General features: G+C 43.3%; 1 protein-coding gene across 1 annotated transcript in view; it reads right to left on the bottom strand.

The window, feature by feature from the left end:
- Positions 1-27,019, bottom strand: part of PTPRT (protein tyrosine phosphatase receptor type T) — a 754,628-nt gene that overhangs the window by 388,796 nt on the left and 338,813 nt on the right. The window contains exon 7 of the mRNA XM_024746810.1: positions 3,160-3,456. Within this exon, the coding sequence (XP_024602578.1) occupies positions 3,160-3,456 (297 nt within the window). The remainder of the gene's footprint in view (positions 1-3,159; positions 3,457-27,019) is intronic.

The raw sequence follows: 27,019 nt of genomic DNA, 5'->3' as shown, positions 1-27,019 counted from the left end.
TTCCTGAGGTGGGGCCTCAGGAGGGCTACAAGATGGAGGCCTGGTGTCTTAATGTTGGTGTGTTTACTGTGATAATGACCACACATCTCGGTAGAGCAGGAATGGATGTGATATTAACGGTGTTTGATTAAAATTTAATTTCAAAGCTTTGCTGCTCTCAATTTGTTTTGATAAAGGCCTTGTGATTTTTTCTTTTCCTGATGACAAGACGAAGACAGGGAGAGGCTGAGGCATGCCTTAAGGATGGGATTTGGGATTTGCTGTTGCACATGTAGGTAACCCTCAAAAAGCAGCCCAAGGTGGGCAGAGCATCTTGGCAAAAAAAATGCCCTGAGCTGTTCCTGGGCCAAACCCTCCTGTTCATCTTCTGCATCCTGGATCTTCATGCTGGTTCTCAACAGTGGCTCCTCCCTGTCTAACAACCAGGTCCCTCATGAACACTTGTCACTAAACCCCCCTAGTTGCCCCAACTCTGCTTCTGCAACCAGGCACTGACCACATCGCCACTCCTTGAAAGTCGATGTCATCATCTACAACCAGTTACAGTGGACGTCTATAGCTCTGCAGAGATGGGTGGGTGCTTTCTGGGTTGGTTGTGCTAGAGGATTCTTTGTCAAGATTTTTTTTTTTTTTTAGTGCAAATGTAATAGCTACATTTAATGAAAACTTACACTCTGATGAGCATGGTTCCAATTTCTATATATACACCATCCTTTTTAATGAGCACAACAACCTGTAAGGTAGGTACTATTACTATCTCCTTTTTATAGATGAGAAACCGAGGCACCGAGAGGTTAAGCAACTTGCTCCAGGCGTATCTGGCTCCAGAGTCTGCCTTCTCAAAGAGGGCATTATTCTACCCGCTGGAGGAAGGGGCTGTACATTTTTGAAACAATGGAGCCAGATCTTGGGAAAGTTTTGGCAGCTTTATCAGAAGCTAAATCCAGGGCCACATGTCCTGGGCTGCAAAATGAAGCCAAGACGAGATGTCTGACCCTCTCTGTTAGAGGATGGATGGCAACAGGCTCATAGGAAACAGGGCACTCAGAACTTCTGGAGAAGCTGGTCTTGGGGAGAGCTGTACCCACAGAAGACCGAGGTTCATTACAAGACAGGAAGATGGGGGAACAAGGTGACAGAGGCTGAGTCCCCACTGCTACTGCTACCTAGGAGCACAGTCTACAGGGGCTGCGAACAGAGTGGCTGTGAGGATGAATTTAAAGGGGATCAGGAAGGGTTTGTCATGAAGGCAGGTTTGATAAAACTTCCAGGTCTCGGATGGGATGGGGTGATGTGAGAATCGGGAGACAAGGTGAGAGGCTGGAGCTCCTTCCTCTATCTCCCTGTGGGACTCTGCAGCTGAGGATGTGGGTCTGGATCCCACCAGGGACCATCACTCAGGGGTCCTTCGACTTGCTTATATGAAGTAAGAGTACTAGACAGGACCGCCATGGAAGAGGCTCTGCTTTGAGTCAAGTGTGAGGATTTGCCTCATGTAGTAACAATGACAGAGTTCTGCCCGGATCCCTTCTAGTCAGTTTATGCCATTTTTGTGCCCTTCGGTGTTTTGTCTGCATGTGTAGAAAGCCAAAAGTTCCTGAGAATTTACTTCCCAATCCTCCATCCCCATTCCAGACCCAACCATTGGCTGGCAGCCATGATCTGGAACGATAGTGATACATAACCTGCCCTATAGAGTTCTCCTGCAGGCCCAGGTCACAGCCCCCTGGATGCGGCCTGAAGCTGTACCTGGGCTTCCTCCCCTTCACTGTCCTGCTTCCCCCACTCCCTCCCCAGTCTCCCCTGGGAAACCTTCCTTAATCATCATTTGCAGATCAATCCACATGAGTCTGATGCCAGGAAACTAACTAAAGACACCCCTCGAGGCCAGAAGCAGTTGGCTGGAAGGAAAACTGAAATACGGTCACAGAGAAGTGTTTCTTAGATAAGTCCTAGAACCAGCAAGTCCTGTCCTACCATAAATAACATAACCACCGTGGCGGAGTTACATGCAAAATACAGCAGGGGTCTGAGAAGAACACCCAAGTTGGCCTGGGGCACTCAGGGAAAGCTTCTGGAGGAAGTAGCACATGAGCAAAGACTTGAAAGATTATAAATAGAATTCGTCCCACAAACGTGGAGGAGAGGTCATTCTGAGCAGGAGAAACAGAGCGGCATGGGCAAGGAGACAAGAGCGGGAAAAAGAGATGTGTTCTAGGAAGTACACGTGGCTCTCTCTTCCTGGAGTCTTAAGAGGCATGCTGGAAGATAAACTGCAGAAGGCAAACTCATCGGAAACTTGTGGGTGTGGAGCTGGGGGATGGGGAGGGAGAGATGGAGGCCCCAGGCTGACTTCAGGTGTTTATCTTGACTTAGTAGATGCAGTTCCTTGACGTGAGGAACACAGGGAGAGAAGTCCGTATAGAAGAGGAGACAGTTCGTTTCTGGGTACTTTTTTTTTTTTTTTGCGGTACGCGGGCCTCTCACTGCTGTGGCCTCTCCCATTGCGGAGCACAGGCTCCGGACGCGCAGGCTCAGCGGCCATGGCTCACGGGCCCAGCCGATCCGCGGCATGTGGGATCTTCCCGGACCGGGGCACGAACCCGTGTCCCCTGCATCGGCAGGCGGACTCTCAACCACTGCGCCACCAGGGAAGCCCTGTTTCTGGGTACTTTTGAAGACGCCTGTAGGACACCCAGGTGAATATGCGGTTCTGGGTGCATTCAATGTGTGTGTCAGGTTCTTTAAGTGTATTTTCTGATCCTTATTCTTACAGAATCCAGAGCCATCTGATTCCCCAACTCAACATGCTTCGACAATACTATCAATACACAGCTTCTCTTTCGGGAGGCATCAGTGTGGTTAAACGCTGGTGTAGCAGGTGGTATAAAGTGAGAAGAGAGATGGGGACGTAGAAAGGTCAAACTTGAGCGTGTGTCTGCGACAGAGTTGCCATTGTCTAGGGGGACAGCACCCCTTGGAGCTGTGCACTGCACAGCCTGTGTGGTGCTTTACTGAAGAGCTTAGAAAAGGGGCTGATATACCAACAGAGAGATGAAAGACGCAGGAAACATAAAACCTCCTAAGCGCTAGGCATGGCCCCCCGAGCAGGTCTGGCATTCCCCGTTCCCGAGTGAGCATACGCACCGCCGCACTCACCATCCTCCTCCGTCTGCACCATCAGCTGCTCACTCTCCATCCGGCCCTCGGGGTTGGACAGCAGCAGCCGCAGCCGGATGGTCATGAAGGGGCGCAGGCCCCGCAGGGTGTAGTGGGAGGAGGTCTGAATGAGCTCTTCGGCCTCATACTGCTGCTGGTTGAACACGTACTGGTACTGCACCGTGAGGTTGTAGCTGTGGCAGCGGGTCACCGCGTAGCCGAAGGGCTCCCACTGGAGCGTCAGCTGCCGGGCTCGGATGTCCACGATCTCCACGTTTTGCGGGCCGTGCACCGGGTCTGCAAGACACACACGCAAGACACAGGGCTCTGAGGAGGCTGTCAGGAAGGTGGGGTGGAGACCCCGCTAAAACAGGGGAGAACAGCTCTTCAAACTCAGCCCAGTCACTCAGCCACTGCCTTCCTGATTTCGTCACCTAGAGTATAATTTAATTAACATTTTTCTGTAAATCAAACTCCTTCTTCTTTTTTAAATAAGGCATCTAAAAGAAAACACAGCTATTTAAAGGGAAAACCTGAATCACTTGCCATAAATAAACGTTTACCATTTAAAACAACGCACAGTTGTTTTCATCAGGGTACCACCAAAAACCATGTTGGGTACCACTAACAGCACTTTGGGGAAATACTCATTGAGAAGGATGCTGGAGTTCTGATCCACCTCTTTACATTTCACATGGCCACATCCCCTCTCCTTGAGAACCCAGCCCCATTTCTTTAGCTCACCACACTGAGGTGCACAGTCTAGAAATCAAATTGCATCCTCAACACACAGCATCCTCAACAGGCCACTGTGACCCATTGACAGTGCCTTGGAATTTCCCTTCCTTTCACTGACGACACAACTCATCCTTTCCTAGCCTCCCACAACAGTCCTCAACCCTTCCTTCTTTCCTCTCCACTTTTTTCCAAACAGGCCCCTCCAGGGGCATCATTCTAAAAACAGATCTGATCCAGCAATCCCACTCCTGGGCATATATTCAGACAAACTATAATTCAAAAAGATACCTGCACCCCTATGTTCACAGCAGCAGTATTCACAATAGCCAAGACATGGAAACAACCTAAATGTCCACTGACAGAGGGACGGATAAAGAAGATGTAGCATACATATACAATGAAATATTCCTCAGCCATAAAAAAGAAAGCAATAATGCCATTTGCAGCTACATGGATGGACCTAGAGATTATCACATTAAGCAAAGTGAGTCAGAAAGAGAAAGACAAATACCATATGACATCACTTATATGTGGGATCTACAATATGCCACAAATGAACTTACCTACGAAACAGACTCACAGACATAGAGAACAGACTTGTGGTTGCCAAGGAGGAGGGGGTTCCGGGGAGGGAAGGACTGGGAGTTTGGGACTAGCAGATGCATAGTATCATACATAGAAACCACCAGGTCCTACTGTGTAGCACAGGGAACTATATTCAGTATCTTATAATAAACCTTAATGGAAAAGAATATGAAAAGGAATATATATATATAACTGAATCACTTTGTTGTACACCGGAAACGAATACAGCATTGTAAATCAGCTATACTTCAATTTAAAAAAATAACAACAGATCTGATCATGCCTTCTCACCTTAGTGCTGTCTCCCATTCCAGCCCTCCCTACTGATCTTGGTCCCAGACCCCCATATATAACATTGGCTATGTTTATTTTATTATGAATATTCTATTCACACTTTACACAAAAATTAAACAGATGTGTTTGTGCACAACAGATAATAAAAAACAAAACTTTTCTTTCTTTAATCCCCATATTGCAAAGCTCATTCTATACGGTTTAGGCACTTGTTACGCGAGAAACGTAACTTCTTTCATGACTGGCATTCCCCATAAGTTCTTCTGTCAGACTCTCTTCGCTGGGAGTAGTGAAGCACAGGCTAGAGATTCAATCCGTGTACTTCCCGCCCACCATGCTACCTCACTAGCTGTGTGACCTTGGGCAAGGGCACTGCATCTCTGAGCCTTCATTTCTTCATCTATAAAGTGGAAATTATTGCGCTAATCTCAGAGGGCCGTTAATGCGCATAGAATGAACTGTAAAGAGGGAGAGAAAATTGTCTCTACCTAACAGTGGGCGTTCCTCTTAGGGAGAATGGCCCTTCTTGGAGAAATGCTTTAAGAAGCTTGTTTGGAGTAGACGCTGCAGTCCCAGGGCCTTGGGATCGATCGGCTGTGCTTAGCCTTTAGAGGAAGAGAAAAATGAACTCACTGGCTGCTGGGATTGAATAGGAGAGGATGGGGGTGAACAAGATGGTGTATTTTTGGGTGGAGCTCAATGAGACTGTTCTCATGTGACTCCTAGTCTTCAACAGGGTCCTCAAAATACCACAAGATGATTGGCTGTGATTTGATTTCCTGGGGCTTCTGAGATCTGCATGCCTCACTTGGGCCAAATAAGATGTTGCATGGGTACAAAGGGACCAGAGGCAAAGGGGACTTGCAAAATATGTCCATGTGTGTTACTGAGACCTTGAGAGATGATTTGGGCTTTCTCAGGCTATGGAATTAAGAGGTTCAAGGACATCTCAGTTCAAGTGCAAAAGACAAGACCTCTGGTGGCCCTGTGGATTAGATACATGTGGGTGAAAGTGTTCTGTAAGTTCGAGAACTAGCATTCAAGAAAGGGCAAGACAGTGGCTCTTTATTAAGCAATAACTATGGGCTGGGCAGTTGCGTGCTGTAAACAACTGTCCGACGTAGGGAACTGAGGCCAACGAAGGGACATGACTTGCCCAGGGCCACACAGCTACGTCCCCAGCTCTGGACTCCCACAGCACTTTGCACAGCTATCCAGCCCGCTCAGCATCCGTCACGCTTTCTAGGAACCGCTTGCTCCTTTATACATCATTCCTCCCAGGCTGCAAGGGACCATGTGCTGTTTGTCCAGCAACCCCAGCACATGGTACTGAGTCTGCTGATGGGCCAGTTCATGTTGCTTAAACTGAGATGAACAGATGGTGACCTGTTTTTGAGAACTGAGCTTGGACCCCCTTGACTCCACAGTCCCCTGTTCTGTCCCCTCTAGCACGTCACCGAGTCTTTAAGGTGAACTTATCTATTTTTCAATTCAAGCAAGAGAACGTCTTAAGATCCTACATGATGGAAACTAGTTTTCAAAATGTATGATGGAGGCACTCATGCTTTCACTATAACGCCCCCAAACATCAGATGCCAAACCCAGCTTCTGCTCCGGTAATTGCCTACAGCAGGTAGAGTCTCAGGTTTACATTCCGGTTGGTACAAACAAGTCAGAAATTGCTGAGAGCGCCTTGTGTGTACAGTGGAGACTGGTTTGTTGAACTTACATCCCTCGTGTAAATATGCCCAAGCCTAGAGCCTATGGTTTCTGCCTCCAGATAAGACTCCGTGCATATGACCTTCTTGAGTAACAGCCTACAGGCCCCCGAGATGGCATACAGGGGGAAGAGAGTATGGCTTACCTGGGAAGCTGGGAAGTCTTCCTCTGATGGACAAGTAAAGTGGCTTGGCCTCTGGGTTCACTGTCTCTATGCCCTTAGACTTGGCAATGAGGGCCCTGTCCCGAGTCCTGTGGATTGAGGAGCACACTCCGGCCATCTGCAGACTCTGCCCCCCTCCTGAAGCAGGAGTCAATGGGCCAACGTCTCCACCTGGTCCTTGGGCTCCCCATTCTGGACCAGGCTCCAGACACCTGACAGCCTAGAATTCCCTGTCCCAGTGGCTTCAAACTCATTTCTGGGGCTTGTGTGAACCCCTTCCCTTGGTTTGGCCATCCAAGGTCACACCATACTCCATGTATGTACCCCTAGGCCCAACGGGTGACCAGAGTATGGCTGTTTGGAGGAGGAGACCTTTGTGGGGAGGGATGGAGTCAGGTGAAAGGAGGAAAGAGGCTGCAGGTCTGTGTGTGTATCTTGTCCCAGACCCATTTGCGTTCTTACATATGTGAGGGACAAGTGTATATGTGCGTGTGTGACTAACTCATATTTTCAGAAGCTTCTTTGTTCTGCAGCTGCCTCTGGAAAGGTAGGGTGGGCCTCCTCACTTCTGATCACTGACCACTCCTCTCCTTTCCATGTTAGACCTTACTGAAGTACCATTTTCAACCTAATACCAGAGCCCAACCTGCAACATGTACCTTTCCACCTCCGAATTCCCTCCCTCGTTTTCCACTGCTCACTCTTTGAGCCCTACATTCCTAAAGCAGAGTGAGTGTTGCATCCTGAATCCTTTTACACCTCCATCTTCCCTCTGCTTGGGCTGCCACTGGCAAATCCCTATTCAATATATTCAAGGCCGGGCTCCAATGTCACCCTTTCTTTGTAACTTTCTCCAAAAGCCTTTCTTGCCCAGGCAGAATGAATCATCTGTTTTCTTTAATACTTCTCCCATAGTCCTTATCAAATTGCAGATTAATGTCTGGATGTTCGGTTCATGCTCACCTCCCCTGCTAACCTGTGAGCACCTAGATCTCTTCATTTTTAAAACTGGACGTATAGCTGATTAATAAATGAAGAATGAGTAAAATACAGAAAGCAGGGGATAACTGAAGACCAAACCAGAATCAAGGCCTTAACATCCTGCAGGGGAAATGCAGCAAGTGAAGGGGTGAAATCAGGGCTCTCTCTATACTCCAACTGTTAAGGTAATCTTGTGGTTAAGTTAGAATTCCAGCCTCTTGTTTTATATGGACTCAGCCTCCATTCCTGCTGTCAAAGGCAATAGCTGTAGAATCTCCTAATGACCTTCATCAAGGCAGAACACCTTATTTTAAAAAATGACGGGGGTGGGACCCCCCCCTGCCGATGCAGGGGACACGGGTTCGTGCCCCGGTCTGGGAAGATCCCACATGCCGCCGAGCGGCTGGGCCCGTGAGCCATGGCCGCTGGGCCTGCGCGTCCGGAGCCTGTGCTCTGCAACGGGAGAGGCCACAACAGTGAGAGGCCCGCGTACCGCAAAAACAAAACAAAACAAAACAAAAAAAACAAAACAAACAAACAAAAAAAGGAGCAGCAAAGCAGACTTCCAATTCATGAATTTTCTATGTATTCATCTTTGCATGTGGAGTCGGCTGTAACATACGTACTATTCAAAGTTGAACCTAAACTGAGATAATTTGGGGCATGGGGCTGAAAATGTGGAGGTGGATAGCTTGTATGTAAAATTAATTTTTTATCCATTTGGAGATACGATTTGAGTTCCTTTCAAATTAAACTGCAATGGAGTCCTAGGCAGCTGGAAACATTATTGCCGACATAATTTGATACTGAAGGAGCAGTAATACATTGACAGTTCGATGTGACCATTAATTTGCAACTTCTGCATGGAAATGCTACATGAAGGGAAAAAAGGTAAAAGGAACAAAAATAAAATCCATCTTCTTTCAACATCATCCAAACCTACTCTCTTGCTTCCTTTCTTCCATCTCCTCTAATTTATTACAGATGTTTGGTGGACAGGAATTTGTTGAATATTATCACAGACATCCTTATGCAGGTAGGCAAGGACAGGAATCCAGAGGCTTCACTTAGGGATACTGGTACCCTCACCATTCAAGGTCACTGGGTCCTACCTACCCCGACCACCAGAATCAGGTGACTCTGTTGTCACCCTCTTGCAGCGATGTCATAGAGCAGGTGTGTCATTCACATGTTCGTTGGCTTACCCAATACTGAAAAAATACTCTTGAGCAGGGAGGCATCATGACATGGTAAAAGAGTGCTGGATCTGTCATCACCTGGACCTAAAGCAAGTCACTTGTCCCATCTGCGTCTTTGCCTCATTTTTCTCACGTGTAACACGGGGATGGTACTTCTGCCTTTTAGGGCTACGAGGTGAATTAAGGAGATAGTGTCCACCAAGCTCCCAGATGGTACTTGACCCAGCTGTATTCCCTTAAATACAGCTCCCACCTCCAGAAGGGAGGCAAGGCAGGGGAGCCACTGAGATAAAATAGAAGTCCTGCAGGTGACCGTGGACCCCTGGCCTGGTTCTCAGTCCAGCTGACTGCTGGGTTCATGCTTTTTAACCAACTGTAGTTTGGAGTCAGCAAGGTCCCGTTAATGCATGTTCAGATATAGCTCTATCTATTCTTTCCTTTCTACAAACATGTCTTGGACCTCTGAGATGGGACAGGCATTAGGGATGCAGGGGAATGAGACAGACATGTTCTAGCCTTCACGAGATTCATGCTCTAGAGGGGGATGCAGACACGACAATTGTGAAGGATGGAATGATGAAGCCTGAAGGAGCTTTTGCAGGGAAAGTGCTGGGCTCCCAGGCAGCACATGTCAGAAAGACACAGCCTTACGCTGGAAACTCATCTGAGCCAATTTAATCATGACTCGTGCAAAACCTTACATTCTTTTTCATAGAAACCAGAAGCCACCAAAGAAATCTGAGGTGAGTGAGGGTTAATGATTCCTCCATAACTGCATTATTAGGTTATAATAAAAGCAACTCTCAATTCTACTACATAGATGAGCATTTATTACACAATGTTTATTAGCAAGCAGGCACAAAATAGGTCATACAATCCATCCCATAAAGCTCAATGAAGCTCAGCACCTGTCTTAGTCTTTTTAGGTGACCTGGCTCCTATCTTGCACGTAGGCTCATTGAAGGCAGTTATGACAGTATTCTCAGGTAGGAGTTGACAAACTTTTTGTTGTTGTTGTTAAAAGTCTAGATAGTAAATATTTTAAGCTTTGTGGGTCAGACAGTCTCTGTTTCAGCTATTTGTCTCTGCGGTTGTAATGCAAAGGCAGACACAGAAAATGTGTAGACAAATGGGCACGGCTGTGATTCTATGAGAGCTTATTTACAAAAATAGGGATAAACTGGGAGTTTGGGATTGACATGTACACACTGCTATATTTAAAATAAAATGCCTTTCCATGAAAAAAAAAAAAGATAGCCTAGGCTGTGGGCTGTACCTTGCCTACTCCTGGTCTAGGGGCAAATCAAGTACCATTACAGACATATCAGGTAACCAGGAATCCTTCTCAACCAACAGGTGACACAGGACTGTTTAGGAATCAAGGCTTGGATACCATCCCTAAGGCTAAGAGCTAGAGGCCTTACTGGGTTCTCCTACGTTATGTACATTTGGAAAGTGCTTTCACAGTATTTTGGCCAACCCACATATTCTGAATACTTTCAATTTTACCAATTAGAGTCCATTTGCAATACTTATGCTAGTTGACAGGTCCCTGATTTCAACCACCACAATCAATTTCTGGCATTGAGTGTACTGATTAGCAAAATGAAGGTTGTGGATCAAGACATGGTATCAGAAACACCTGGGCTACGTAGCATCGTCTCTGGAGAAGGGGCTTTCAACTGGAATACCAGGGGACTTCCCCTAACCAGTACGGTCTTGACGGGAAGCCTGGCAGCACTGGGTTACAGCTTAACCCGTAACTCATCCATAACACTCCACTGGTAAATATTTGAGAGTAAATCACCAATAGTGTAACGTGGAGTCTAGAGGCCAAGAAGGCTGTCCTGAAGGAGGGGGCCTTGGGCAAAGGATGGATGGGATTTAACGAGGTAAACGTACAAGTTTTTGGGGGGCCGGAGAATGGAGAGTAGGGAGTGGGAAGGTTAAGCCCCAGGCAAAGGAGTCAGCACATTTAAAGTCCAAGATACAAGAAAAAAGGAGCAAATGGCCGTCAAGATTTTGCTGCACGAATGGACATGGCATATGAGCAGGAATCCCCTCCCTCCCACTGCAAATGCACACTCCATGCAGTGACGTGTCAAGCCAGTCTGAGTGTTATACACTATAGTAATGGTCCCTCCCACTATTCCTAAGAAGTAAGTGAGAAGAGCAACTAAAGTAGTTGCAACAGAGTGATGCAAGTATCCTTTGTCAAAAGTCAAGCGCTGGACAGATTCATTCTCTTAATGAATATTTTTCAGTTCCTACCACGTACCAGGCACTACACTAGATGTAGGAGTGAACCAAACAAAAATCCTCTCTGCCCTTAAGGGGCTTACATTCTCGTGGGACATGGGAGATTAAATAATATATGAGATAATCAAAAAATTAGAATGTCAGATGGCAGTAAATGCTCTAGAGAAAAATCAAGCAGGGAAGGGAGATTAGGGGGTTCAGGGAAAGTTGGGTCTAAAATATCACTTCTTTGATTTCAGGTCCTGCTACCAGCTCCTTGATCTTTCTTGATTTTTCCTCTCTCTTTACACTAAAATCCTTACTCTTTCCCTGGACACAGCTTAGCTTGAAATATTTATTGAGCACAGCTTGAAATATTTATTGAGCATCTATGGAACGGTAGGCTAAGTGTTGGGGACAAAGTGTTAACAAGAACAGACATGGTCCCTGCCACCCTGGAGCTTAAAATCTGGTGGGGGACACAGAGTGAAACAATCATAATGACAATCCAACATGTGAGCTGACAAAACTGCATGTTGTCGTAAGGGTTCTGAAGGAAAGCGATGGGGGTTAGCTGGATTAAAATGGCCATTAGGGCCTGTAGGTATGACGGTCAGGAAGATACTTCTGCAGAGCTGACATGTTGACTGAATGTTATCACCCTTCCCTCCTCTCTCTAGTCCCTCCTTTCTCCCAGCTTCCATTCATTGTTTGAACCTCAGTTGTTCTGGGAAAGCCTTCTCTCAAATGCTTATCTTTCCCATCGTTGGGTTAGGTGTCCCTCTCCACATCCCCACACTGAACGGGTGAGTGAACTTGGCTGGAACGTAACACAGGGTAAAACCAGGGCTGGTGCACCAGCCCTGTCCTGTGGGCGCCACCGTTCAGCAGCCTGGGGTATGGATGGGGAGCCACGAGTCAGATACGGCCCAGGTTCAAGAGGCAACCTATGCGCTGGGGGCCACGGACCTCAGGCCAAGGGTGAGCATGACAGCTACAATCCAAGGACCTTGGGATAGTTATTAAGCCATTGTCTCTCGGCTCCAACACCCCTTCTACGCCCTGTTTCATGATGCTGGGGCTGGTATTCCATAAATGACATGTCTGCTCCATCACCTGGCTCTATGTTAGTCTCTGCCGGTAGGGGGCGATAGAGGGAGCCTGCAGGGCTCTAGGAGGAAGAAAAGAGTGCTTCCTGTTCCTGTGGGCATCACTCCAATATCACTTCTTCACCCCCCCAGGGAAGTTCATTCTGTCACAGCAGTTGGATCTAGTTTGCAGTTTCTCCAGCACTCAAAGAGCAAGCTTCACTGCAGAACCTCAGAGACACCAGCACCATCCAAAAAGAGCTCCCTCTTCCAATTTTTAAAATGCTTCTAATTCCAGTCTGTTCCCTTGCTCTCCCCAAGCCTAGCAGTACCTGTTCCCACAGTTGCTATATTGGTATAATACTTTCATGTTCTCTTTTTACCTTTGCAGTTTCCCAGCCAATTCTTTATATATAGTTAACCAGAGGTTTCCAAACTTTCATGGTGACCTTGGTGTTTTGGTAATTTTTTCGCAGAGTTCCTAACCAAAGAAATACCTAATAGTTTCACTTATCCGTTAGTCCAAACAACTTAATAAGTATTTATAGCCTAACCACTTAACAGTGGTTTGAGAAAACAATACACACAAATCAAAAGAAAAAATGTTAATTCCATTCTTAAATAACCACGGTTGCTTACTAATGGGATACGTGCATCTGTCAAGCCCTACACAACTTCTCAAACTGTGGATCCAGATCAGAAACCGCCGCTCTTGCTGCCTGCGCCATGTTGATTTTTCTGCAATATTTGCTTTTCACCTCAGTAACAACAGGAAGGCTAGCTTGGCAAAGATATGATGTCACCGAAAGGAATGTAGCCCAATCTAATGCTGAAACTGTGGATCACCTCAACTTAGTAGTCTGTACAATGTCTGACAGATGACACTGTTTTTCGTGATCATTTAAAATTAAAATTCTAAATGCCCTCACACGGTGCCTTGGTGAGTTCATTGCAGTGGCCTGGGCTGCCTCAGAACAGTTTGAGAACCACGATAGTTGACAACTCATACCAGGCAATCCTCTCTGTTAAAGTAAATGGTGTGATGAATCTCCGAACTCTACCTTGACTGATCTAGATGCAGTACCCCAATGCCTGAACTTGATCATTTAGCGTCTCCCGCCTTCCTCTCCCCATGCTCCATTCTGCCTTGGTACCCCCTGCCTACAAATCCGATGTTCTAGCTGGCCGCACTCTGCTTCCCAGCTCTGGCGCAGACGTGGCTCTTCCCTCTCTGCCCCATCCAGATGCATCCACCTGGCGGGTTGCTGAGCAAGGAGCAGGGTGGCCAACCACACCTCCCGTCACATCAACGGCTCATGTGTTCAAATGCCAGGAAGAAATAAATGGACACCGGCACAAGATTGCAGCCTGGAAATAAAAACTGTAGAATGTTTAAAAATTACTTTTGTGGCTGAGGAAAATGGGCTGGAAAGAGAGAAGCAATTTCTAAATTACATGGTTTCGGTTTCCAGAGAAAGAGTTTCAGGGTGGGGCGGGGGGAGAAGGTGAGCCCACAGCATCTTCTGGGCTTCACTTCAATTTACACTTAATTCATGGCAAGTCCCCCTGTCTGTTAAAAAAAAAGAAAAAGAAAAAAGGAAAAGGGAAAAAAAGCTGGAGAAAGAATAAAACCTGAAACATCTTTGATGGTTCAAAGCTACCTAGCGCTGAGCCCAGGTAAGGTATTAGCATTCCGAACACTGCTTCTCCTTGGGACACACAGTCTGGCTGTGAACAACATGGGCCCTGGAATTAGGAAACAGTCCATAGTGTAGCTAATCCACCATTGCTGTGATGCTGGTGAGAAGCCATTTGTAATGTAAATCAAATTATTTCCAGAATATGTCAAACAAACAAACAAAAGTAATATCTCCTGACTGGACTCTGATGGCCCCTCTCCCAGAACTACTACCTTCCCTTTCAGCTGGAGAGTTCAGCTTTTTATATTCGGATCTGAGGTCTTTCAAAGTGGAGGCTGCTCACAACAGAGAAGCCCCCACCCCAGGACATTCTTGATCTCCCAAGGAATCACATTTATCTGTAGACTCTGCTCAGGACTGCTGGACCTTGGAGAGGCCTGCCGTGTCAGCAGCCCCAGAAGTGCCTACCAAGCTTTCTTATGATGTCCAACACTTTTTTTTTTTTGGAAATGTACAAGAGTGTCATTACATTGAAGGAAGAATTTCAAACAAAAACCACTGTCAGTGAAAGGTGGCTTATTCTCTGTCGAGTCTCATTTGAGACTCACCTACATAAGGAGAAAGGGCACGTGACGAAGCAAAAGTTGTCTATCCCAGTCACCTTGTGGCAAAACAGCAAGAAGAGAACCCCAGCAGAAGAGCAGGGGCAGGAGAACAGAAGCTGGAAGACCCATCTACCCCCGATTATCTGCCTCACTCACTTGTGAAACACCCTCTGGCCTCGGTGAGCACCTCTCAGCAAAGGTGAGGGGCTAAAATGTATACACGGTGTTTCCTGGATGATCCTTCTAATAGAAGGTGGCTCCTGGCCATGGCCCTGTGAGACACAATCCTAGCACAGGCTCTTACATAAGCCGCCAAATGATAATCCTTCACCTCAGAATCCTGGAGAGGCCACCATCCTTCCCTCCGGATTTTCAACGTCAATTTACCCTTCTAAAGCTGCCTCTGCACAATGTCAGCTTTTTCTTAGGTGTGACCAGTCAAACGCCCTTCCCACACTTCATCTCCCCTCCGCCGGTAAACACTCCTGCTCAGGTGCCTGACATTTACACACTTTCTCTCTCCTGCCCATTAAAACTTATTTACGCGCTGCGTGACCTTGGATGAATCTTTTTACCCTTTCTGAACCCGTTTTACAATATCTAAAGTGAAGCTAATGATCCGTATCTCCTAGGATTCTTGTGAGATTAAAATGAAATTATATGTGCTCATATACTAGTGGGATGTTGCTGTGTAACAAACAGCCCCCAAAGTCACTGGTTTATAACAACAGACATTTGTCCTTGAGCTCTTGTCTGATCTAGGCTGGGCTCAGGCCTGCTCCATGCGTGTTTATTCCAGGGCCCAGGCTGAAAGGGCAGCGGTTACTCAGGGCATGTTCTTTCTACAACAGATGCACCAGAGCCAAGCCAACCCATGCAAGAGTTCGTAAGACCTCCTTCATGTCATGTTCAGTACTGGACACGTCCACCATATTGGCCAAAGCAAGTGCCTAGGCAAGCCCAACATCAAGGGGGCTGAGCCTCCCACAGTGGGGAAGTGGGGATTGAGGAAGTGAGTATTTGCTGAACGATAACCCCAACTATCACAGATCAATATGGGTTCATGTTTTGGTTAACATGACCAGCCAGCACTTCACACAGCACAGACTTGGTCCCCTGAGGGGAGGAAAGCCTGACTTTGAGTCTGGTCTCTAGGGAGCCAGAATATTCTGCTGAAAACACAAGGCACATGTTACCTGCTCTACCCCCACGTGGACTATTCTGTGATGTGTCCCAGGGAGAGAGGGGCGGAAGTCTAACAGACACACCTGAAGGATACACCTGGCATTTTGAAGTCCCTTCTCAATCTCAATACGAACCTTCTGATCCACCAGCCAAACTGGTCAGGTAATTCATTCCTGTCCTCACCTCCCAAACACTGGCTCAGACCACATCCCTCCAAATCCCCTGCTATCTTTTGCTCCAAATCAAAACTCCTGTGATAGGCAAAATAATGACCTCCCAAAGATGTCCACATCCTGATACCCAGAACTTGTGAATAGGCTATCTTAGGTGGCAAAAGAAACATTGTGGATGTGATTAAGGATCTTGAAATTAAGTTAAGGAAGATTATCCTGAATTATCTGAGTGGGCTCAGTGTACTTACAAGGGTCCTTATAAGAGAGAAGCAGAGGTCAGAAAGAGGAGAGAATGCTGCTGGCCTTGAGTATGAAGGAAGAAGCCACAAGCCAGAGAATACAGGCAGCCTCTAGAAACTGGAAAAGGCAAATAAACAGATTCTCCCTTAGAGCCTACAGAAGCAGCACAGCCCTGCAGACGTATTTTAGACTTCTGACCTCCAGAATGATAAATGTGTTGTTTTAAGCCAGTAAGTCTGTGTTGATTTGTCACAGCAGCAATAAGAAACTAATACAACCTTCAAATATTATTCTGTGTGTTTCTATATTTTTACACGCTCTTCACTCTCATTGCCTGTCCTTCGTAGACGCACATTATTATATGTTTCACATATGTTCCTTTGCTTGAATGAGTTCTTACAAAATGCATGTAATTGTTAATATGCATGCATATTAATTATTTATGTCGGAACATGTTATAGCTCCTTCCCCTTTTCATCGCTCAGCACTCTGATTTTGACATCTGCCTAGGCTGCCATGTGCCCTCAGTCCATTACTCTCCATATTCCACAGCGTTTCACGGTGTACGTCCTCCATAGCTTATCCATCTACTCCCCAATGATGGACGTGCAGTTTGTTTCCAACTCACCACTACCAGAAACCGTGTTTAATTTTATGCAATTTTATCATGTGTGTAGCTCCATGTAAATACTGATACCACCTGATTTCAACTGTCTCCTCACAAGGCTCCCTCATGCTGACCCTTTACAGACACATTACCCTCTCCTCCCCACCATCTGAAACCCTTAGCAACCACCAATTTGTTCTCTACCTCTGTAATTTTATGATTCCAAGAATGGTATATAAATGAAATCACATAGTACGTTATATTTTGAGATTTTCTTTTTCACTTAGCGTAATTCCCTTGACAATCATCCAATCTGTTGCCTCTACTAATAGATGGCTCCCTTTTTACGGCTGAGTAGTATTTCATCGTATGGATGTCCCATTGTTTGTTTAACCGATTTCACCCACTGAAGGACATCTGGGTAGTTTCCGGGTTGTGGTTAAAAAGGTTCTGGTACCAATTCCAGCGTGTGGAGGTGGGGGTTTCCCACATAGTACCGAGTAATTGTCCAGACACCAGCTGGGCGCCCTACAATTCAACTCAATTCTGACACCATCTACCCTGAGATAGCATCAGTTTCCACAGATTAAGGGTTCAGTCGTACAAGAATACCCCTCACCCCCCCACACACGTCAGCTGCCCGTTGTAAGTCCAGGTTGTCACCTGTACTTCTGACCAACTGGCTATAAATCAGAGGTTCCCAGGACCCCCTCCTCCACTTTGATTAATTTGCCAGGGCAGCTCACAGAACTCAGAGAAATATTTTACTTATAGATTACTGGATTATTACAAAAGGATACAACTCAGAAGCAGCCGGATGGAACTGATACACAAGACAAGGTCTGGGAAAGGGTGTGGAGCTTCCATGCCCTCTCAGCACCCTTCCAGCACCTCCCTGTGTTCACCAACCCGGAAGCTCTCTGAACCCTCCCTTTGGGGTTTTTATGGGTTTAATTCTGTGCTGCAGGCACTTGGCCAAACACATTTACGGAGGCTTCATTCCATAGGCATGATTGATAAAGTCACTGTCCATTGGCAATTGATCTCTATCTCCAGCACCTCTCCCCTCCCCAAAGGCTGGAAAGTTTCAACCCTCTAATCACAAGGTTGGCTCTCCTGGCAACCATCCCCCTGGCAACCATCTGCCATCTTTGGGTGCAGCACAAAGTCACCTCATCCACATAACAAAAGTCACCTCTAGTGACCTTATCACTTAGGAAATTCCAAAGGTTTTAGGAGCTCTGTGCCAGAAATGGGGACCAAATATATGTTTCTTACTTTAAATTGCAATATCACAGGGATTGTTATGAACAAATCTGCTATGGACATTCATACACAAGTTTCTGTGTGAACAAAAGTTTTCATTTCTCTGGGATAAATGCCTAAATAACTGCTGAATTGTACAGTATATTCATTTTTAGTTTTAAAATAAACTGACAAACTGTTTTCCAGAGCGACTGAACCAGTTTACTACATTCCCTCAAGTGGTATATCAGCCATCCTATTTCTTCACATCCTCACCAGTATTTGGTGCCATCACTATTGTTTTTATTAGCCATTCAGATAGATGTATAGTGATGCCTCCTGGTTTTAATTTGCATTTCCCTAATGGCTAATGATGTTGAACATCTTTTCATGTGCTTTTTGCTATCTGTACATCCAGCTCATTTGTTTTTAACTTTTGTTTTCTAGTAAATGAATTTAAAGCTCCAGATTTTCCTTTGAGTACTGTTTTAGCTCTGCTCTATTGTACGATATAGAAATGCTCTGCTTTCATTATTATTCACTTCATGATTCTTTATGATTTCCGTTTTAACCCAAGTGTTATTTAGCAATATGTTATTTAGTTGTCAAATTCATGGGGTTTTTAAAGCTGTCCTTTAGTTATTAATTTCTAATTTTATTGTAAAATAGTTGAGGAACATGGGCTGTGTGATACAGATTCGTTAGAATTTATTTGGGCTTCTTTTATGGCCTAATACATATTCTATTTTTTGTGATTGTTTTGTGTGTGCTCAAAAAATGTGTTTTCTTGGTTTAGGTATACAGTTCTATATATTAAAATGATTTACTATCCATTTGTCAATATGTTAATGAGCTTGAGTTGATTAATTATATATTTCAGATCTTGAACATCTCTCTATTTTTGCCTATTTGATGTTATTTCATTTAAATAGATTGATCTCCTAGTTTGGGCATTAACTTGCTTCCACCAAGAATGATTGCCATATCAACAACCATAATTTGTAAACGCTTACCCATTATTTCATGTACAGTTTCAGATTCTGTGTCCTGGGCACTTGGCTTATATCGCATTTACTTCTCACAGTGATAATTCTCAACGTCTCCATTTTACAGATGAGGAAACTGTGGGTCTAGAAGCAAAGTGACTATATCATGCACCCAGCAAATGGCAGAGCTGACATTTCAATGCAGATTTTCCCAGTAAGTCCATGCTTTTAATGACTCTCCTCTCAGACTCAGTTTGCTCATTTGCAAAAGGAGGGGGGCCTCCCCATCCTCGGAGGACCTTTAGGATTTGTTTTTACGCTAAGAAATTCTCCATCATTATCACTGTCCGGGTTAATATCTGGCAAGCTCTTGCTAGGTAAGTTCTAGGTTCTGTGCTAAGAACCGCATGTGCATGATCCCTCATGGCCACCCTACAAGCTAGATTTGAAATCCTGATGTTACAGAGGGCTCAGATAGGGCTCCCAGCTAGGATACGAACTCAGTGGTGATGACTCCAGGACCTATACTCCTAATCACAATACTAGACTTAGTGTTACCTGAAAACTGGGTTCACCTCCTGATGGCTGTTGAGTCAATAAACACAACCAAGCCAAAGATTGTTAATTACTGAGACCCGTTCACGGACAACCATTGAGACCAGGCTTAGATCACAAAATGGCTTAGGCCAAAATGGCTTCTCTTATGTCAAGAAAGCCATTCCTCGTTCTCTTTCTCCAGGGACCTCCTAGCTTATCTGCTTACATTAGGTCTCCCACACTGAACTGGAGGCTTTACAAACAACATTTCACGAAGCCCCACAAGAACCTTGAGAGGGAGGAAGTAGTGTGCTCCCAATGGTTCCTCTGGATGACTCTGGGGTCTCCTGAAAGAAGGTCTCTGCCCCTCTTACTTGATGGAATCACTTCTTCCAATTGCTTGTCATCTGAAGCACAGCATCCTTTTTTGATTTTCCATAAGCGGACACACTCCTACATGCAACCCTTAGCCTTTGTCCGCGGTGCTTTCACACTCTTCGCTCATTTCTTCCTCTTCATCACCCCCTCCAACTCAACTCCCCATTTTCTAGGCATGTACACCTGCCCCGCCCCCGCCCCTTAACACTGCTGATCCTTTCCTGTTTTCTCCTGGAAAAGTCCTACCCTAAAAAGGACCGCTAAGCCAGACACAACTTACAGTGTCTTTTAAATGTGGAGACGTGGGCTGCTCTCACTCATCCCGACCCTTTTATCTACTCGCTGTTTTGCCCTCCCCACGGTTCCCTGGAGTAATGAGAGCGAGCAGTGAGTTATTACCATGTTAAGCTGCACTACGTGGCTTTGTGTTATGCTTAGAGACCTCTGGAGAAATAACGATGAGGTCACTACATCTTTTTTTTTTTTTTTACATATTTACTGGAGTATAATTGCTTTACAATGGTGTGTTAGTTTCTGCCTTATAACAAAGTGAATCAGTTATACATATACATATGTTCCCATATCTCTTCCCTTTTGCGTCTCCCTCCCTCTCGCCCTCCCTATCCCACTCCTCTAGGTGGTCACAAAGCACCGAGCTGATCGCCCTGTGCTATGCGGCTGCTTCCCACTAGCTGTCTATTTTACGTTTGGTAGCCACTCTCTCACTTTGTCCCAGCTTACCCTTCCCCCTCCCCACGTCCTCAAGTCCATTCTCTAGTAGGTCTGTGTCTTTATTCCCATCTTACCCCTAGGTTCTTCATGACATTTTTTTTCTTAGATTCTATATATATGTGTTAGCATCCGATATTTGTCTTTCTCTTTGTGACTTAACTTCACTCTGTATGACACACTCTAGGTCCATCCACCTCACTACAAATAACTCAATTTCGTTTCTTTTTATGGCTGAGTAATATTCCATTGTATATATGTGCCACATCTTCTTTATCCATTCATCTATCGATGGACACTTAGGTTGCATACACAAAAACAAGCTCAGAATGGATTAAACACCTAAATGTAAGGCCAGAAACTATCAAACTCTTCAAGGAAAACATAGGCAGAACACTCTATGACATAAATCACAGCAAGATCCTTTTTGACCCACCTCCTAGAGAAATGGAAATAAAAACAAAAATAAACAAATGGGACCTAATGAAACTTAAAAGCTTTTGCATAGCAAAGGAAACTATAAACAAGATCACTACATCTTTTGTTCTTGGGAAAACAATGTGGCAAAAAGACACCTCTAATCCTCTATTTTAATTTGTTTTTATTGATCTCTTTCAAAATTAGGGAAACAAGTTTTCTCACTGCAGATGTTATGGCAGTGCATGGGGAGGCCCTAGTTCTAAAGAGTAATGAAGGGGAAATGAAAGATTTAGGGGGAGGGTGGTGGGTAGGCACGTCCCTAGGAAAGAAAATACACAGAGGAAGGAAACCCAGCAGATATGAATGGTTAACTCTGAGTGGCGAGTTCATGAGTGATGTGTCATCAAAGAGGTCTTTCATGACCTCAATCAAAAATACTACCCTCCCCAACCACCGTGTCACTATCACACCGATCTTTGTTCTTTTCTTGGCATTTGTCACTTGCAAAAAATTACCTCATTCATTTATTTACAGAATCGTTCACTTGCCTGATTTCCCCTACCCCAGGCTGAAAAATGAACTGCACAAGAGAAAGCACTTTGTATATCTGGTCTTCTGTTCTTTCCCTGGTTCCTAGATTCACACTTGGCACATAACAGGTAGTCAAATATTTAAATGGATGGGCACGTGGAATAAATGTTCCTCTCTGTCCCCAATCTTCTGTGATTTCCAAATTTCCTATAATGAGCAAAAATTCCTTCTCTGATTAGGAACAAAAGAAAAACATTAGGTTTAATTTAGCATCATTTATTCCTAGAAGCCTTTCCTGTTTCCTCAGGTACAGGTGAGTCTTCCTCTTCTGATCTCCCGAAAGTATTTATACTTCTCACTGGACACTGGGCTTTGTCATACTAATACTGTAAACTGTGTGCATAACTTGTCTTCCCCTCCCTGGAATCTAAGGTCCTTGAGTGTTAGGCTCATAAACTGTCAGAGTAGGAAGGGACTTGAAGATCATCAGGTATAACTTTCCCTTTTATAGATGAGGACAAAGAGAAGCACAGATGGGATCTATCTCAACTTAACAGCAAACATAATGCAGGAAAATGTTACATTCTCCATGTCATGTTTTCTTTGTTCCAATTGTTTTATGACATTGGATTAGTGCTGTGGCAGGTCCAGCACTTTTCCTGGGAACCCAGACCTTTGGACCCTGTTCTCTAGGTCACAGCACAGTGCCTTCTGCATTTGTACTCACATTCCCTACCTCATGGCATCTACTCAGTTTCTGGAAGAAGCAGGAAGGGCAGGCAAGTAGAAGAGCTGCACCTTCTCTCCTTATTTTGCATGTACAAATGTGGCATCCCACTTTTATGGCCAAAGAATTAACAAGGAGAAGGTAAAATAAAATGATTCTCTGGCCACTGTCTAAAGGTACGCGGACCAATCCCAAGTGGGTTTCTGATAAACGTGTGCGAAGCCTCTTTCAGCTTTGTCACCAGGGTCTCAGTGCTCCCTTAAGGAAGAGGGAGCTTAGCTCTAAAAATAATTTTAGTATGAGGTATTTAAGACATATGGAAAAGTACAAGTCGAAATAAACCGAACACCGCCAAACCCAGCACCTTAAACACTGAAATTAAGATTTAGCATTCCCATGCAGTTATTCATGTTTCTTTTCCACATATATGTATCTAAGAATTACAAAGAATTACTATGAAGGTTTGAAAACTATATTATTGCTATTATATATGTATCCTTCTGCAGCTTCTATCATTTTAGTAAATAACTTTTATACTGATCTGAAATCTAACAACATTGATATATTTTGCTACTTAAAATTTGCTATAATTACAAATTTGTTAATTTATATTTTTCTGTCTAGGCAATCCTGTTACACACAAGTGTTTTATATATATATATTTTTTTTTTGCATACTTTCTAGCAATTTTCTAGTAATTATACTTCAAAAAATTCTCTAACCCTACTGGCTGCTTCTAATATCATGTTAAATAGAAATAGTGTTGGTGCATTCCTTCCTCAGTTTTGTTTTTCGGTGTTTTTTTTGGTTTTAAATGTAATGTTCTAAAATTTCCTTATTTATTACGATGCTTATTGTCTGATTTTTGAAGATGCCCGTTATCAGTTTAACAAAGTTATTTTCTCTTCCTAGATTTATGAGTTTTTTTCTTATTATCAATGGGTTTTTAATCTTAGCAAAAGATTTTATGCATCTATTCATCTATTAGTCTTCTATTTGGATTGATTAATATGGTAATTACATTAACATATTTTCTAGTGTTAGATAACCCCTGCATTTTCTCAATGAAACCTAATTTTGCTTTCACCTATTTACTTTTTAATTTTTTTAATTTAAACTTTTAATTGACATATACATGCAGAAAAATGCATAAAAGCAAGCATTTTGGGACATTTCCACCAAAATAATGGACGATGAGAAAAAGAAAGCAAGAAAACAATTCTGTTTAAAATCACATCAAAAAGAATAAAATACCCAGGAATAAACTTAACCAAGGAAGTGAAAGAACTATACTCTGAAAACTGAAAAAACATTAATGAAGGAAACTGAAGATGATACAAAGAAAGGGAAAGATAACCTGTGTATATGGATTAGACGAATATCATACATATTCTTCTTTACCTTATTTTTCACTCAAACATTATGTTTGTGGACTGTCATCCATATTGAGTGGTTCATTTTTGTGTTGGTTCACTCATTTTTACTGTCCTATTAGATGAGACAATATGAGTGTAAATAAACTGTAATTTACTCCTCAATTCTCCTGACATAGACATTTATGTTAGTAGCACATTTTTAGCTATGGTAAACAAAGTTGCTCTGAATGTTCATGTATGTATCTCTTGAGAGTTCATGTGCAAGACCTTCTCTAGTCTAGGCTGTATATCTGTGAGTGAAACTACTGGATATTATGGTATGCACATCTTCCATTTAATAGATAATGGCAACTTGTTTATCAAAGTGGTGGTAGGAAATTGCATTCTCATGAAAAATGTTTAAAAAAAAAGTTGCTGTTGTTCTAAAGAGTGGCCAACATTTGGTAATTCAGGCTGTTTGATTATTGCCAATCTTATAAGTGTATTTATTACTTTAGCATCAGCTGTATTTTTAGGTATCCTCTTTCATTCCTAATATTTATTTATGCCAACTTTTTTTCTTGAGAGAAAAAGGACAGAGGTAGTTGCTTTGGCTTAGTTGATACGTTCTGTTTTAGCTTTTCTTTCTTATTTAATTAATTTCTGCTCTAGTATTTATTGATATTATTTCTTTCCTTCTATTACCCTTAGGTTTAATTTGTTGCTATTTTCTTATCTTCTTAAGATGAATGCTTAAATCATCAAATATTTGGATATTCTTTATTACTGTAAACTCTAAAGCTATAACATCCCTCAACACAAAGGGTTTAGCCAAATACCACAAGTTTTATTTGTATTATTTTCACTATCATTCAATTCTAAGTAGTTTACACAATTTCTTTCATTACATGGTCATTGACCTATTTTGTAGGAATGCTTTTAAATTTCCAAATGTATGGGTATTTATAAGGTTAAGTTTTTCTTTGCATTTCTCACTTAATTTCACTGTGGTCAGAGGACCTAATTTGTGTAATACTGACTCAGAGATTTTGAGACTTGCTTTATTTTTTTTATTTTTTGCGGTACTACGCGGGCCTCTCACTGCTGTGGCCTCTCTCGTTGCGGAGCACAGGCTACGGACGCGCAGGCCCAGCGGCCATGGCTCACGGGCCCAGCCGCTCCGCGGCATGTGGGATCCTCCCGGACCGGGGCACGAACCCGCGTCCCCTGCATCGGCACGCGGACTCTCAACCACTGCGCCACCAGGGAAGCCCGAGACTTGCTTTATTGATTATCAGTTTTCAAAACAGTTTTATGTGTTCTTGAAAAGAATGTACATTCTCTCATCTTTGGATGAAGCACTTTGTATTTTTTCAACTGGTTCCATCTTATTAATCTAATTAATCATGCAAATATCTTATTTCTATTAATAATTTGCCTGCTTGGCCTGTCAATTACAGAGAGATGTGTGTCTGGTATCATTTCTGCACACTCTTCTCATGCTCTGTTCACAGCCTCCTTGCTGTTCTTAGAACAGGCCGAGAACTCTGCCTCTTCTGGGCCAGTATACTTGTTGATTCTACTACTTGGAATGCTTCTATCCACTTTATGTACTTGTGTTTCTCCCTCCCTTCATTCAGGTCACTCATGAAGGAGTCATACCTGTGTCACAATATAAACAACAACCCCCTTGCTCCATCACTTTCTGTCCTCTTACCCTCATCTATTTTTTCCTTCTTACACTTATCAACAGCTGACACATTAAATATATTGGTTTCCATTATCTACTCTTCATGAAGAGCAGAAATTTTGATGTATTTGTTACCTCCTCACCACTTAGAAGAAAGCCTTAAATAAAACCGATGTTCAGCAAACATGTGTTTAATGACTGAATGAAGGACTATCAAAAATCTCCAGCTGACATATCTGAAATTTTCTCTTTGCAATTTTGTCAAATTTGACTTGACATATTTTTAGGTTATTATGTGCATAGAAGTTTAGAGTCATTGGAACTCAAAGATTAAACAAATCTTTTGTAACTGGGAAGTAGATCAAACCCACTTTTAGTAAAACAAAAATTATCATATTACTTTGTCTATTTTATCTGACATTAATATGGTTTCACCAGCTTTTTTTTTATTATTACTGTTTTCCTGATATATTTTTTCCCACATTGGACTTTCAATCTCTCTGTAGCCTTATGTTTTAGGTGTGTCTCTTTTAAAATTGCATAACTTTTGTTTTCTAATCAAATGTAACAATTTCATGTTTAAACTAGAGAATTTAGCTTATTTGCATGTGCTGAGAATACCATTAAGAATTATCTGATTGGCCAAAAAGTTCGTTTGGGTTTTCTGTAGGATGTTATGGAAAAACCCAAACGAACTTGTTGGCCAACCCAGTATCTTACCATCTTATGTTCTCTTGCTTTTTCTATGCTTTGTTCTTCTTTTTTTGCTTTGCTTTAAACTTATTGAGTTTTTAATTCCATTTTATTAGTCTAGCCTCTTTTAAAAAAAATCTTTAAATATTTTGCTAGACTTTGAAAGTCATCAGGGATAAATTATGCAGAAATATCTATGAACTTTATGCATTCATACAGCATCCATTCAACATGTCCTACATTCTGGGAGCTGGGGCAGGGAGTCATTACACTATACTATCTCATGGAATTCAAATACTAACTCCACCCACCAAGAAAATCACTTTTAAGTTTCCACTGAGGGTGATTCCTCCCTTTCTCTCTCCCTATTTTATCTCCAACCAAACAACTCAGTCACCAAGCATCCTGCTCTGTTTATCAAGGGGTTCTTAAGTTTCAGAGATATGTCTGGTAGAGTTCATGACTTCATTATTTTAAATGGCTATGCAACAAATTGGACTCTTTAGTTTTTTGTTGAGATAACAGATTTTTAGGGTCGTAGGTAAGAGTGAGTTTGATATGAGCAACTGGAACTATTGCTTTAAATGAGTAAATTAACACTTCTCTGCATATCAAGATGAGTCTACCCTCTGTCTGGTTTCCAAGGGACACAGATGGCTCACAATCCTCTATGACATTGGAAAGAGAAAAGAAACATGAGTTATATTTGCCCTTTGACTATGTTTTCCCTTGGAATTTGATTAAAGTATATTTACTTTGTTCTTTGTCCTTTTTAAAGCATTCAGCTCAGTGAAAGGTTGAGTCAAAACAGGCAGCTGAAAAGCTTCCCTGTGTTCCTTCCCCATGGGTTCTGTAACTGGTGGTAACAAAGTCACTTCCAGGCAGAAAGATACAAAGCTGTTGACTCAATTAGAGGGTTACATATATCCTATTCCACGCTCAATGAGCCATCAATGATCCATCGGAGGGTGTGGAAAGAATATATTAGATCATCCACTTCTGTTTATTTATTCATCCTTTTAGCATTTCTCTTTTGGTATATGTTTTACATACACAAAAATGTATATATAATGCACATAATACATTACTCTAGTGATGTATATATACATTTATC

The sequence above is a fragment of the Neophocaena asiaeorientalis genome, unplaced genomic scaffold (genome assembly GCF_003031525.2).
Source record: "Neophocaena asiaeorientalis asiaeorientalis breed wild unplaced genomic scaffold, Neophocaena_asiaeorientalis_V1.1 scaffold132, whole genome shotgun sequence".
NCBI lineage: Eukaryota > Metazoa > Chordata > Mammalia > Artiodactyla > Phocoenidae > Neophocaena > Neophocaena asiaeorientalis.
Note: the sequence above shows the minus strand (reverse complement) of the source record. Positions and strands in the feature narration are given on the sequence as shown.